Raw genomic sequence first — 13,874 nt, forward strand, 5'->3', positions numbered from 1 at the left:
TAGAAATGATAGTTTGTGTTCCCCTCACACTTATATAAAAGAACCTTCCCCACAAGTCTTGTAGAAATGATAGTTTGTGTTCCCCTCACACTTATATAAAAGAACCTTCCCCACAAGTCTTGTAGAAATGATAGTTTGTGTTCCCCTCACACTTATGTGTTCCCCACAAGTCTTGTAGAAATGATAGTTTGTGTTCCCCTCACACTTATATAAAAGAACCTTCCCCACAAGTCTTGTAGAAATGATAGTTTGTGTTCCCCTCACACTTATATAAAAGAACCTTCCCCACAAGTCTTGTAGAAATGATAGTTTGTGTTCCCCTCACACTTATATAAAAGAACCTTCCCCACAAGTCTTGTAGAAATGATAGTTTGTGTTCCCCTCACACTTATATAAAAGAACCTTCCCCACAAGTCTTGTAGAAATGATAGTTTGTGTTCCCCTCACACTTATATAAAAGAACCCTCCCCACAAGTCTTGTAGAAATGATAGTTTGTGTTCCCCTCACACTTATATAAAAGAACCTTCCCCACAAGTCTTGTAGAAATGATAGTTTGTGTTCCCCTCACACTTATATAAAAGAACCTTCCCCACAAGTCTTGTAGAAATGAAAGTTTATGAACCATCAATAAGCCTTACAAAATACTGTAATCAAATATGACGTATCATACAGTACTGTTAAAATACAGTATACTTGATTACTCATTTGTTCAAAACTGAACTTGAAAATATTTAATAAATCATTTATTTTTCATGATAATAATATTCTGAATGTGGAATGCTGTCATTTGCACAAATATGTACACTTTAGCCAGGAAATAAATTGTGAAAATTGATATTTGTAAATTGATGTTGAAATAAGAATTGTCAGCTTGTCAGTTGCCATTAAGGATGATGTGATTCAATATGTTGATAAATTGCTGTTTGCTTGTAATGATGTTCTTTTATATCGTTATGTTGTGTTCATTGACAGACTCTCCTAGCTGATTCAAATAGGTTTAGAATTGAAGATGTCCCCCCTCGGTTGGAAATGAGACAGAAATTATACAGGCTTTTTGAAGAAATACAGGTAAGTGATTTGTAAAAAGTTTAGGTATTCTACCTGTAGATATACAGTTAGGTTGACATATATATATAAATCTATTATAGTGCTAATGTTTGATATGAAGTTTGTTTTTTAAAATCTGGTCTGTGTGACCAAGACATTTTAGCTCATCATTCGTTGATAAATATCATATTTGACCATGTTTGTATTGAATATAATACATTAAGGAGGTCTCATTCATCATTTGTTATAAATAGTATTCTTCAGTTAATAGAGTGGGTGTAATGTCCCTTAGTACATCAATCTGACATCTCATTACACAAATCCATTAATATATAACTTGTATATCGGACATCTTAACACATGAATCCATTAATATATAACTTATGTATCTGACTGCTATTTGCTTCATCAATCTCTTGATATTTAACTTGGTATCTGCTAGGCATCATTAATCTATTATTATATAACTTACATGTTATGGAAAGCATTAAAAAAATTGAGGTCATATTTACCATCATCTCAAAGTATCAAGTTCCGTACATTCATAGATTTTTGTGGTCATCTTTCAAGATTAAAAGGTCAGAGGTTACACTTTACCCCTTTTTGATTAAGAAACTTTTTTACAAACACTTTTGAATTTTTTTTAAAAATTCATGTATGTCAAATTTGATATCCCAATAAAGTTATGGGGTGAAAGGTTATGCATATTTAAAGGATGCTTACATACACCATTTCCTGATAAGATAATGGGAATTTGTCAGTTATTTTTATTTAGATTTATTCAAATAAATCCAAACCACATAGTGTACATTATTAACATGTTTCATTTGTAATTGGTTACCAATTGTCTTGATGTTGCAGGGTTTTGGATCTGGCAGTTCACAACTAGCCTTTCCAGATGACCTTCAGCCAGATAGCATCACATCAATGTGGAATAGATTCTCATTGGCTAACCAGGAGCGTGACAACAGCATACAGGCAGAGGTTGTCAGGTACAGAATAGCTTGTTATGTCTGCACTGTCATTATAACTTCTTGTTATATATATTTGTTCAAATGGTGTGCTTACACAAACATTGGTTTGTTCATAATGGGCTGTTCCATCTTATTTCTTACTAAATTCTATATATAGGTATGTACATGCTTATAAAATGTGCAGGGAATTTTAAAAAATATGGAATTCAAGATAAATTTCCATTTCCGACTATGTATATCTAAAAAAAATACTTTGTTGAGAGTGAGAATTTGGATGAACTTGCACAATAAAATATAATGGTATGTGATCTGTTTTCAGGCTAGAAAGGTTACAGAGACTTGCAGAAAAGATCCATCGAGAGGCTAAACACTCAGAAGACAACCTTGATGACCTTGGTCGAAGGATCGGTGATGAACAAGGTCGCGTGGAACTCCTACACCCTCTAGAAGCTAAGCGCAACTGTGATGCATTAGACAGAGCTTTAAAAAACTTAGAAGAGACGGCACGAAGTTTGTTTCGGGATGTACAAGCCCTTCAGGATGGTCGGTTTCCTACTGCAGATCAGCTTTATAAAAGGTAACACAATCAGAATATTACCAGGAAGGATAGTTACAATAATAGACTGACATTTATCTACAGTGTCACATGTTGTTACCATTTTGCCTAGACATTGTAGATGGAGTGTTCCAGTTTTCCTTTTACCACTGGTAGTCCAGTGTTATATTTAGACTTTAATGTCAAGTTTATGATTACTTTTTTAGATGTTCTATATCACTGACCTCAGATATAGGTCACTGGAACCTGAATTTTCTGCTTCAGTGACTTTTGTTCTATATTTAGTTCTACACATTTAGTTACACTTCAGCTCCTTGTTTGGTCAGACCTTGTGTGTAGCTCTTATTTGGTATCCATCAAGAGTTGGTTAATCTGTGTTTTGTGAAACTTTTCTTCTTTTTGTCAGACTGCTCATGAAATGAAACACTGTGTGGTTCTTAATTTCTTTGGTTTGGGCTGGAAGTTTTGAAAAAACACCAGCAAAGTAATTATGAACAGTTTTATTTTTAAATCATACTTGATAATTTTTCAGGGTGTCTATGATACAGTCCAGAACCTCCCAGCTGAGAACAAAATTATTTGGAGATGTGATTCAGAAACTCATGTCCAAATCTTATATTGAGGAAGGTATCACTGTGACACGTCGAAAGGAAGTTGTCAAAGAAGTACGTCTTATTGAGACCAATCCTGCCTTCCAACATGTACAGGAGTGTCTCGCCTGGATAGAGGCCAAACAGGTACGAATGATTCATACAGATGTTCACACCAACAGGTGGATCATTGCTGGTGTGTTAAAAGTTCAGTTTATTATTATAAAATTTGGTTGATAATATTGGATGTGTATTTTTGTGTCTTTCTTTCATTTAGACGTTTGGGTGGATGCACATTTAGTAACACTACATCTTATTGGCTGTTAATCTTGATAACTTTTGCTGTTGATTACTTAGGTACATTATTTACGATTGGTTGATTGGTTTAAGACACTACTTCTGATTGGCCTGTTTGTAGGAAGCTATAGAAGCAGGAGAGTATGGAAGTGACATCCAAACGATACAGATTAATCTGGATGTCCACCAGATGGAGCACCAACAGATAATGAGCTTCCGATCTGAAATAGACAAATGTATTGCAGATGGGGTAAGACAAAAAAAATTGCATCTTTTTAGACCTCTTTATGGAATTTCAACTATTTGTGAAGTTTATTGAACACAAAAGTTATCTAAGCCAAGGGAAAATTACCTCCTGGTTTATATAACTTGTTTAAAATCAACCCTTCATCTGTCTGGAACCTTTTCAAATTGAATCATCATTTTTAATTCAGTCCAATCAAGATAATATTTGGTCCCCATGATGTTCAGTCTGACCCGTTTCAGCATACTATTGAAATGTATAAAGAAATATTTTTTTTGACTGTTCAGAATGCCTCATAGCTCTTGTTTGATAAAATTGGGAGGTTGGTATGTTGATATGAATAAGTGCAATGTTTTATTCCCTATTCTGCTTTCAGAGGGCTCTGTCGACAGAGGAACGGAACTTGTACACCGAGAGTCTTTCAAAAGTAGAGGTGGCTTACTCTCTGCTAACAGTGAGTATTGTACTGTCAGAGTTGGTCTACTCTCCACTTTTAACAATTGTATTGTGTTTTAACCAGAAGCAGGCTTATCCTTTACTGTCAGTAAATGTTTAGGTCCCCACAGTGAAATGACCACAGCATGTGTTGTCTCTGACCACAATTTTGTCATGATTATCATTCTGTTCATTCACTATGGAGATGATAAACTGAATATATAAGTAAAACACCTGATATGATATTGCGTTTATGAGTACCAGTTTCAATCTTGATATTGCAGAACACAACTTTACGACGTATGAAGTGTCTAGAGACATTTCACGAATTTCTCAACCTGGCCATGGCAGAACTTCTGTGGCTCAACGATAAGGAGGAGGCAGAAATAGAGCGCGACTGGAGCTCACCAAATATGGATGTACAACATACATCCGAGTCTTACAAGGTAACTTGAGAGAGAGAAAAAAAGCCATATGTCTTCTTAATTGGCTATTTATTGTTTATCATCAGTTACTCAGATTTTATGTTTTATGTAATCAGAGTCACTTTAATGTTTGATTTGAATGTTGCTGTTCTGTGTGAATATTTGTTTTGTTGTAAAACTTGCTGTTAAAAGTTGCCATGACCACAGACACTTTATTGTGTCCTTGAGCTGACCTTAGCTGTCTCAGTATGTTGCTGGAATTTGATTCTAAGCATATCATTTAGCTTCTTGAGTATTGAAAATGTGCACACTTTTCATTTCCAGGCTAGATTCCCTTACCACCAGGTTTGAATAACATTTCATCATTATTTTTTTTAAGTTTTGCCATGTGTTATAAATTTTATAGTTTTATTTTTACGTATCACATTACTACTGAAAACAGTAGTCCAGCTTCTGCCAAACTTAACCCTCATCAACATTCCTATATTGTGTCTAATTAAAATAACAATATTTCAGATGCATTAGAGACGATTGCAGACATTGGGAAAATTCTGTAACAATTTCATATATTCTGTTAACTGTATTTAAAACACTATGAGAATCAGTATTCTCAAGTTATGTAATCAAAATGTTGGTAAAACATTAAAAAATGAGTATTTGAAGAATATTTTTCGTTTATACGACACGATGATTTTAAAAGCTGATATTTCAAGATAAGAACCACAATTGCAATAGTTAAACAAAGGAATGCAGTATATTCACTTGGTTGAAAAGAAAATCTGCATTGTGATATTGTCATGATACAAGTGGTTCCAAGCTTGTAATATCCATTCAGGAATGTTGGAAGGGAGACTTGAGCTAAATTGACTTGTACCCATTTATATCGCATATGTTTTTGTATGTTTCTTTACTGTCTATGTTGCATATGAACTGTACGTCTGTGTATTGTCCGTGTTTTGTCTACAATGTTGTGTTTGTCATGCATCATATAATCACTGATGTTTATAGATATTATATCTGTGTATGACGAGGCTTTAAGATTATTCATACATTTGAATTTTGGCACTGCTTTGTTAGCATCATGACATCACAATCTATTTTTGTGTCATGACATCACGATCTATTTTTGTATGATGACATCTCAGTTGATCAGTCAGTCTCTCCTTTAATATCTACATTTTGGGCCTGATTGTAAGGTATTATGGTCTCAAGTGGCATGGCAAGATTATTACCACAATTTCTCAAAAAAAGCTTTGGGAGACTTTCAGAAACTTTTGGGCCAGTGATCCAGTTGTGCAAGCCCTAATATTACGTCCCTTAAAGTTCTTTTATTTGTTGATAACTTCTGAAAATTTGTGAATTTTTCTGTTAATGTTAAGTACATGATGTAGAATTCATGCTACATTTTGGGTTTGATTGGATGCTCAAGTCCCTCTAAGTTAATGCCATATTTAATATTTTGCTTTGACCAAATATTGAGACATTATTGACGGATATGACTTCCTGAAGGTTAAGGGGCAATGTTATGGTGTAGTATTGTAGGATGTGACTTCCTGAAGGCTAAGGGGCAATGTTATGGTGCAGTATTGTAGGATGTGACCTCCTGAAGTTTAAGGGGCAATGTTATGGTGCTGTATTGTAGGATGTGACTTCCTGAAGGCTAAGGGGCGATGTTATGGTGTAGTATTGTAGGATGTGACTTCCTGAAGGTTAAGGGGCAATGTTATGGTGCTGTATTGTAGGATATGACTTCCTGAAGGTTAAGGGGCAATGTTATGGTGCTGTATTGTAGGATGTGACTTCCTGAAGGTTAAGGGGCAATGTTATGGTACAGTATTGTAGGATGTGACTTCCTGAAGGCTAAGGGGCGATGTTATGGTGTAGTATTGTAGGATGTAACTTCCTGAAGGCTAAGGGGCAATGTTATGGTACAGTATTGTAGGATGTGACTTCCTGAAGGTTAAGGGGCAATGTTATGGTGCAGTATTGTAGGATATGACTTCCTGAAGGTTAAGGGGCAATGTTATGGTGCAGTATTGTAGGATGTGACTTACTGAAGGTTAAGGGGCAATGTTATGGTACAGTATTGTAGGATGTGACTTCCTGAAGGTTAAGGGGCAATGTTATGGTGCAGTATTGTAGGATGTGACTTACTGAAGGTTAAGGGGCAATGTTATGGTACAGTATTGTAGGATGTGACTTCCTGAAGGTTAAGGGGCAATGTTATGGTGCAGTATTGTAGGATGTGACTTCCTGAAGGTTAAGGGGCAATGTTATGGTGCAGTATTGTAGGATGTGACTTCCTGAAGGCTAAGGGGCAATGTTATGGTGCAGTATTGTAGGATGTGACTTCCTGAAGGTTAAGGGGCAATGTTATGGTGCAGTATTGTAGGATGTGACTTCCTGAAGGTTAAGGGGCAATGTTATGGTGTAGTATTGTAGGATGTGACTTCCTGAAGGTTAAGGGGCAATGTTATGGAGCAGTATTGTAGGATGTGACTTCCAGCATTCAATTGCTGTAGGTAAAGGGGCAATCTTAAGAAGATAAAGTTCATCATCATCCCTTTCCGTGTAAACGTTTGACAGGTCTTGGAATAACGATGGCAAATTATTTCCTTTCTGTGGGAATACAAGTGATCGGCACAATGATCTCACAGGGATCTCACAGGGATCACCTATTTATTGTTAAAAAAATCACAGCATTGAGTTATAGGCACTTTCATGTACATGGTTTAAAGTTCTAACAACTTCCACACCTGTGAAAACCTTGCTCCTCATCATGTTATGCATGTGTTACAATGCCATACTGAATGTAGATATTAATCCATTTACACTGCATGTTGTTCTGATTTCAAGCGGCGTTATTCATACGATGTTGATGATGATTACAAACTCCTTAAGGTAAAAAAAAAGATATCATATAGCCTGGAAATTATAAGGGTTGTCGGAATTCCACCTACCCATCATTAAACAGTAGCAGGGTTTGAAGACAGACTGGAAGCCAATTATATCTTTTGTTTAGTCCTTCCCTTCCACAGCATGTTACATTTGTTTCAAGGTTCTTAGAGAGCTTGTGTGATATGGGTTATTGATTAAAGAACTAAATGATTTTATATTGCTTAACTTCCAACATCCAGAGTCATCCAAAGATAGGTCAATTACGGTACCATGAACTGGGAAAGTAAATTCAATTTACAGTTAGATCTCAGCTTTTCTAAACTATGTGAAGTGCTCAAAGTTAAGTCTTTCCATTTATATATTGTCAATTTTGGTCAGTCTGGTTTAGTGAGAGTCCAGTACAGACCTGGGTAACAGTACATATTTTGTCAATTTTGGTCAGTCTGGTTTAGTGAGAGTCCAGTACAGACCTGGGTAACAGTACATATTTTGTCAATTTTGGTCAGTCTGGTTTAGTGAGAGTCCAGTACAGACCTGGGTAACAGTACATATTTTGTCAATTTTGGTCAGTCTGGTTTAGTGAGAGTCCAGTACAGACCTGGGTAACAGTACATATTTTGTCAATTTTGGTCAGTCTGGTTTAGTGAGAGTCCAGTACAGACCTGGGTAACAGTACATATTTTGTCAATTTTGGTCAGTCTGGTTTAGTGAGAGTCCAGTACAGACCTGGGTAACAGTACATATTTTGTCAATTTTGGTCAGTCTGGTTTAGTGAGAGTCCAGTACAGACCTGGGTAACAGTACATATTTTGTCAATTTTGGTCAGTCTGGTTTAGTGAGAGTCCAGTACAGACCTGGGTAACAGTACATATTTTGTCAATTTTGGTCAGTCTGGTTTAGTGAGAGTCCAGTACAGACCTGGGTAACAGTACATATTTTGTCAATTTTGGTCAGTCTGGTTTAGTGAGAGAGACAGTACATATTTTGTCAATTTTGGTCTGGTTTAGTGAGAGTCCAGTACAGACCTGGGTAACAGTACATATTTTGTCAATTTTGGTCAGTCTGGTTTAGTGAGACCTGGGTAACAGTACATATTTTGTCAATTTTGGTCAGTCTGGTTTAGTGAGAGTCCAGTACAGACCTGGGTAACAGTACATATTTTGTCAATTTTGGTCAGTCTGGTTTAGTGAGAGTCCAGTACAGACTTGGGTAACAGTACATATTTTGTCAATTTTGGTCAGTCTGGTTTAGTGAGAGTCCAGTACAGACCTGGGTAACAGTACATATTTTGTCAATTTTGGTCAGTCTGGTTTAGTGAGAGTCCAGTACAGACCTGGGTAACAGTACATATATTGTCAATTTGGTCAGTCTGGTTTTGTGAGAGTCCAGTACAGACCTGGGTAACAGTACATATTTTGTCAATTTTGGTCAGTCTGGTTTAGTGAGAGTCCAGTACATACCTGGGTAACAGTAAATATATTGTCAATTTTGGTCAGCCTGGTTTAGTGAGGGTTTAGTATAGACAACAATAACCAAAATCGCTTTTCAGTAAATTTCTCTAGTAGCCTTTGAATGTTTGTTGTTTGTTGGATTTAATACCTGTAAAACTTTTAGGTCCGATTCCTTACACTCCTCTTTGTTATGTATCCTTTTGTTTTTGTTTCCTTTTATTTGTTGTTATGTGTTTATTGTTTACTTAATGGTTACAAGTATTAATTAGATCAAATGTTTATTTTGTGGATATTGCTATTTTTGACAACTTTGAAGTCCATGTTTGACCTCTAAATGATCATTGTTTGACCTTGATAATACCTCTGTTTGACCTTATTACGATAATATTTTGACCTTCATAAGATCTCTGACCATTATATCATGTTTGTAAGATCTGTATTTCATGTTTGACCTCTGGTATAAATATGGCTTCTCTAATATACTCTTGTATCACCCATAATATTTTGATTGTTAAAGATTTATTGATGACTCCTAAAAAGACACCTGTAGGTGGTGTGCAATGCAGATCAATATTAAAGGTCAGATCAGTGCAAAGGTCAGGTCAGTGTGAAGGTCAGATCAGTGCAAAAAATTCAGTATATTTTGACACTATGCAGTAAAGTTGCAGAAATCAAATGAGAGTCATCTGACTAGTGATCAAGGTCACCTAGTCAGGGGTTAAATTCAAACTTAAACTTAAGATATTTTCTAATGACATCATAAACCAAAGTAGACCAAATACATGATCAAGGTCAGGGATGAAAGGTCAAGGTAACATTTTTAACTTGTTAATAATTTGTACGACAATATATCACAAAATTGATCAAAATCAAATTAGAAATTGCTTGACTTAACAGATCAATGTTGTTGGGTAAGAAGTCAAGGTCACCAAGACAGAGGTCAAATTCAATCTTAATTCATTTATTGACTTTTGTCTTTGATTCATTTGTATGCAAAACCATCACAAGCAGCAAATGTGATTTTGGCTGATAATTGAAGATACATTTTTTCTAATAACCTGTATATGACCTCTTCTTGACCCTTTCTGCATATATTTCACCTCTATCTGACTTTGTTACAGAGCCTACTGCATGACCTCGAGGTTCGGGAGGGCCAGTTTAATTCCATACAGGAACGAGGCTCAGCCATGGTCCTGGACCGACATCCAGCTGCTGAAACAATTAAGGCAAGCCTGTTAAGTTTTACCATTGGATAAAAAGACATAATCATTTTAAATGACTTGATCAAAGTCTTCAATTGTAACTGAATGATAAGGATTTTTATTTTACTGCCAAAAAGAAAATATTTGTGTGTTGTATAAGTTCAAGGTCAACTGTAACAATTAATTTTATATGTGTCACATATACTCTTTAGGCATACATGGAGACGATGCAGTCGACGTGGTCATGGTTGTTACAACTCACCCTATGTCTGGAATCACATGTCAAACATCTCACAGCATACCATCAGTTTTACGAAGGCTGCCAGCAGTGCGAGGCAGAGCTATCCCAGCATTCCGATCTCCTCCAGACGCGGTACAATCAGGAAAGTCTGGACGTGGAGGAGGCAAAGAAACGTGTTCAAGAGCTGCGAGCCATGCAGGAACAAATATCTGACATAGAAAAACAGATAGGGACACTAGTGCAACTCAGTTACGAAATAGTGCCATTGAAAAAACGCGGAGAAGTGATACAGTCTCCATGTCGTGTTAAGTGCTTGTGTACTTACAGACAGCCAGAGGTAGGTTGGGCTGAATATAGAAATACGATTTTCAGAATGAGTATGTCCATTTCAATATATATCTTTCAGTTTAGTTTGTGAGTCACGCTTATAAAAGAATTAATTATAGAAGCTGAATACCTTCAATAAAGATGTGGTTGCAGAATCAAAATTAAAGTAGGTCGTTGATGTCCGTAGTCAGAAATTTCATAATTCATTTGTTACTCTTTTTCCAGCTGGTTCTACAGAAAGGACAAGAATGTATGTTACTTGACACATCCCAGAGAACAAGATGGAGGGTAAGTTGTCAGGAAAATTGATAAAGAAATGTGGATAAAAAATTTGATAAAATAAGGAACTTATTGATATTGAAATTCAAATGCTGTTATTTTGAGATGCTTTGATTTTTTTGCATAATCAACAATTTTGCATTAGTCTTTGTTTTGGATGGTTCAGATTTGTTTCTTAAAGTAGCACAGTTTGATAGTTCTAACTTTATTGTTATTATAAGTAGTAATATTGATTTTTTTACCTGTTCAGGTGAGAACCCACTCAGGTAAAGAAGACTTGGTACCTTCTGTGTGCTTCCTGATTCCTCCCCCAAATCAGGAGGCCATAGAATGTGCGGAAAGGTGAGTTACCTCCCTTCCTAGCAATGATCAGGTTTTGCTTTTCTTTCTATTCACTGCATAACTGTACTGAAGACCAATCCTTTTTGTGTAATAACTTGTCTCTATATACAGATATATGTTTATCTGGTAATGAGGTTATTTAAGTGTTGAGACAGTAGATACATAGCAAAGTTTCAAAGTCTTGACATTATAAGCAATTAAAGCTTTGAACATATTGATCTTGAAGGGTAATATCCTCCCTAAATTAGTGACTAAGATTGTAAATGAACGGGCAACATAAAGTTGATACAAATTATGGAAAAACTATGGAGTCGGACCTAAACACTTCATTGGTGTCTTTCAGGTTAAAAGTGAAAATGGAACACCTTCGTAGTCTGTGGAAGATGAGACAGCGCTCCAGCAGACATAATATGGTTACTGCAACAATACATGTCATCAAAGGCTGGGATTTAAAACAGGTCAGTATGGATGAAATATAAAGTGATATTTCTCATGGATCTATTACATAGTGGATGTTGCTGGGGTGATACACTGTTCAGAATTTCTGTACAAAAAATTCTTGCTGAATAATAATTAAAAAAAAATCTGACACAGTTTTTGTACATATAAAGTAGGGAAGTGATAAGCTTAGAACTTGTATTTAGCATCTTAAAGGCAGCTCCTGAGGGAATGTAATATTACATTGATTGAATTATTGATTTATGTTGTGAAAACCTCACCCTGGGTTAATTTATTCTTATTTAATTTTTATTTGATGATCAGGTAGGGTGAGAATTTTTTATCTAAAACTCAGGAACATCAGTAGATGTTTATTTAAACTGTATTCTATATTTTTTTCAGTCTCAAAAGATTTTAATTTACAGGATCAATATCATAAACAATTGTTTGATATTTTAGTTTCAGAAACTTGATCCGGTGGGACGGGAAACTCTACTCAAGGTTGTGAATGAGGATGCTGAGAAACTGATGAATGAGATTGGTGACTCTCATCCTGACATGAGGAATCTAAAGGCAGAATTAGCAGAATGTAACAAAGTATTCCACAGTCTTTCTACAGCAGCCTCTGAATCAGGTAGGAGGGGCATATCTCTGTTGGCATGGTAACAGTACAAATATCCCACACGTCAATATTCTTCAAATCTCCGACTCTTTGTGTATATGTCTAAATACATTGCCTGTTTCCTGTAAGTTTTGGAAGAAACAATCTTTTTTTCAGTGCAGAATTTTAGTCTATCGGTATAACTACCATAAAGTTGGAAATGTTACAAAATATTGCAGTTATTACATAATGAGGATTTTGTTTGAATTAAGACTTTGTTGAAAATGACCCTATAGATACAGGGTTGTTCATCAACATAATATCATGCTGGCATATACCATGTGATATTTGATTGTGTTGTCATGCATTTCTGAGCCACTGTGTAAGTATTACAGCCAAGCCAAGATCAAATATTTACTGATAGAATATTTCAGTGTCTATTAATACACAACCAACCACCATTGTTTAAGAATTGAAAGTTTAAGGAGCATCATATTGAGGGAAAATGATAGAAGGAAATTTGATTTTGTTTTAAAGATTCGAGGTTGACAAGGTCACCTGAGCAAAAGTTTGCACAGGACCTAGATGCAGTCAGTCACAACCTGTCCAGTTGTGAGCAGACCCTCACTGGTCATTTACAAGAGATGCATCCAAGAGACAAAGGGGCACTACGACATGCTGTAGAGAGGCAGAAGGTAACTTATTAAGTCACAGCTGAATGCTTAGTACTGTAAGAGTAGAAAAGGACAAATTCCACTACTATATGCCCCTAGAGGCAGAGAATAGGATATCTGTTAAAGAAGAGGGCACTATGATATGTCTGTAGGATATCTGTAAGAACAGAGGGCACTATGATATGTCTGTAGGATATCTGTAAGAACAGAGGGCACTATGATATTGCTGTAGGATATAGATTAAGGAAGGATAGAAGGAAGGATATCTTTTTGTGCAGACAGCACGTTTTACAAGACTTAACTTGAGGAAGATAGGATTTCTGCTAGGGCATCGGATACCTGTTAAGTAAGAGGGTGTTTTTATATACTTAGCTGAGTGAGAACTGTATCTGTTACATCCAAGTATTCTTCCTTGTCCTTTAGAGGTACCTAGATAATTACTGACATGTTGTGTTTCCAGAGCTGGGACAGGACACTAAGCAGCCATGAAATTGAAGTAGAGCACATGAAACAGTCCTTTGCCAATCTCCCGGTACGCTCCCAACACCAGGTGGAGCCACAATATCATGCGGCACTGCAGAAATGGGATCAAATGTGGAGCCTCTCCAAATCAAACATGGACAGGTGAGAGAACTGTTTGTCCCAATAATTGATCTATATTTAACAATGTCTGGAAAAATAAGAAAGATGTAACCTTTTTAATGGACTTAAAAACATTGGCTGGAGTTGATGTTGATCAAGATACAGTAATGTACAAGTTATAAAAACAACTGTGTTTAACACTGTATAACTGTCAGATACGTTGCTATGGATAATGTTAGACACTTGTTTTGTGTTCATAGAGAATTCCCC

General features: G+C 36.0%; 1 protein-coding gene across 1 annotated transcript in view; it reads left to right on the forward strand.

Moving 5' to 3' along the window:
• LOC132560386 (microtubule-actin cross-linking factor 1, isoforms 1/2/3/4/5-like) overlaps nt 1-13,874 on the forward strand; it is a 187,727-nt gene that overhangs the window by 106,555 nt on the left and 67,298 nt on the right. Inside the window, exons 11-26 of the mRNA XM_060225057.1 lie at nt 974-1,069; nt 1,910-2,040; nt 2,342-2,599; nt 3,111-3,315; nt 3,587-3,715; nt 4,086-4,163; nt 4,429-4,590; nt 4,894-4,914; nt 10,040-10,144; nt 10,333-10,698; nt 10,914-10,976; nt 11,218-11,309; nt 11,653-11,767; nt 12,207-12,381; nt 12,886-13,043; nt 13,483-13,646. Coding sequence (XP_060081040.1) covers nt 974-1,069; nt 1,910-2,040; nt 2,342-2,599; nt 3,111-3,315; nt 3,587-3,715; nt 4,086-4,163; nt 4,429-4,590; nt 4,894-4,914; nt 10,040-10,144; nt 10,333-10,698; nt 10,914-10,976; nt 11,218-11,309; nt 11,653-11,767; nt 12,207-12,381; nt 12,886-13,043; nt 13,483-13,646 — 2,318 coding nt within the window. The remainder of the gene's footprint in view (nt 1-973; nt 1,070-1,909; nt 2,041-2,341; nt 2,600-3,110; nt 3,316-3,586; nt 3,716-4,085; nt 4,164-4,428; nt 4,591-4,893; nt 4,915-10,039; nt 10,145-10,332; nt 10,699-10,913; nt 10,977-11,217; nt 11,310-11,652; nt 11,768-12,206; nt 12,382-12,885; nt 13,044-13,482; nt 13,647-13,874) is intronic.

This window comes from Ylistrum balloti, unplaced genomic scaffold (assembly GCF_031769215.1).
Source record: "Ylistrum balloti isolate Yb309-2 unplaced genomic scaffold, AGI_CSIRO_Ybal_v1 Utg369668, whole genome shotgun sequence".
In the NCBI taxonomy this organism is placed as follows: Eukaryota; Metazoa; Mollusca; class Bivalvia; order Pectinida; family Pectinidae; genus Ylistrum; species Ylistrum balloti.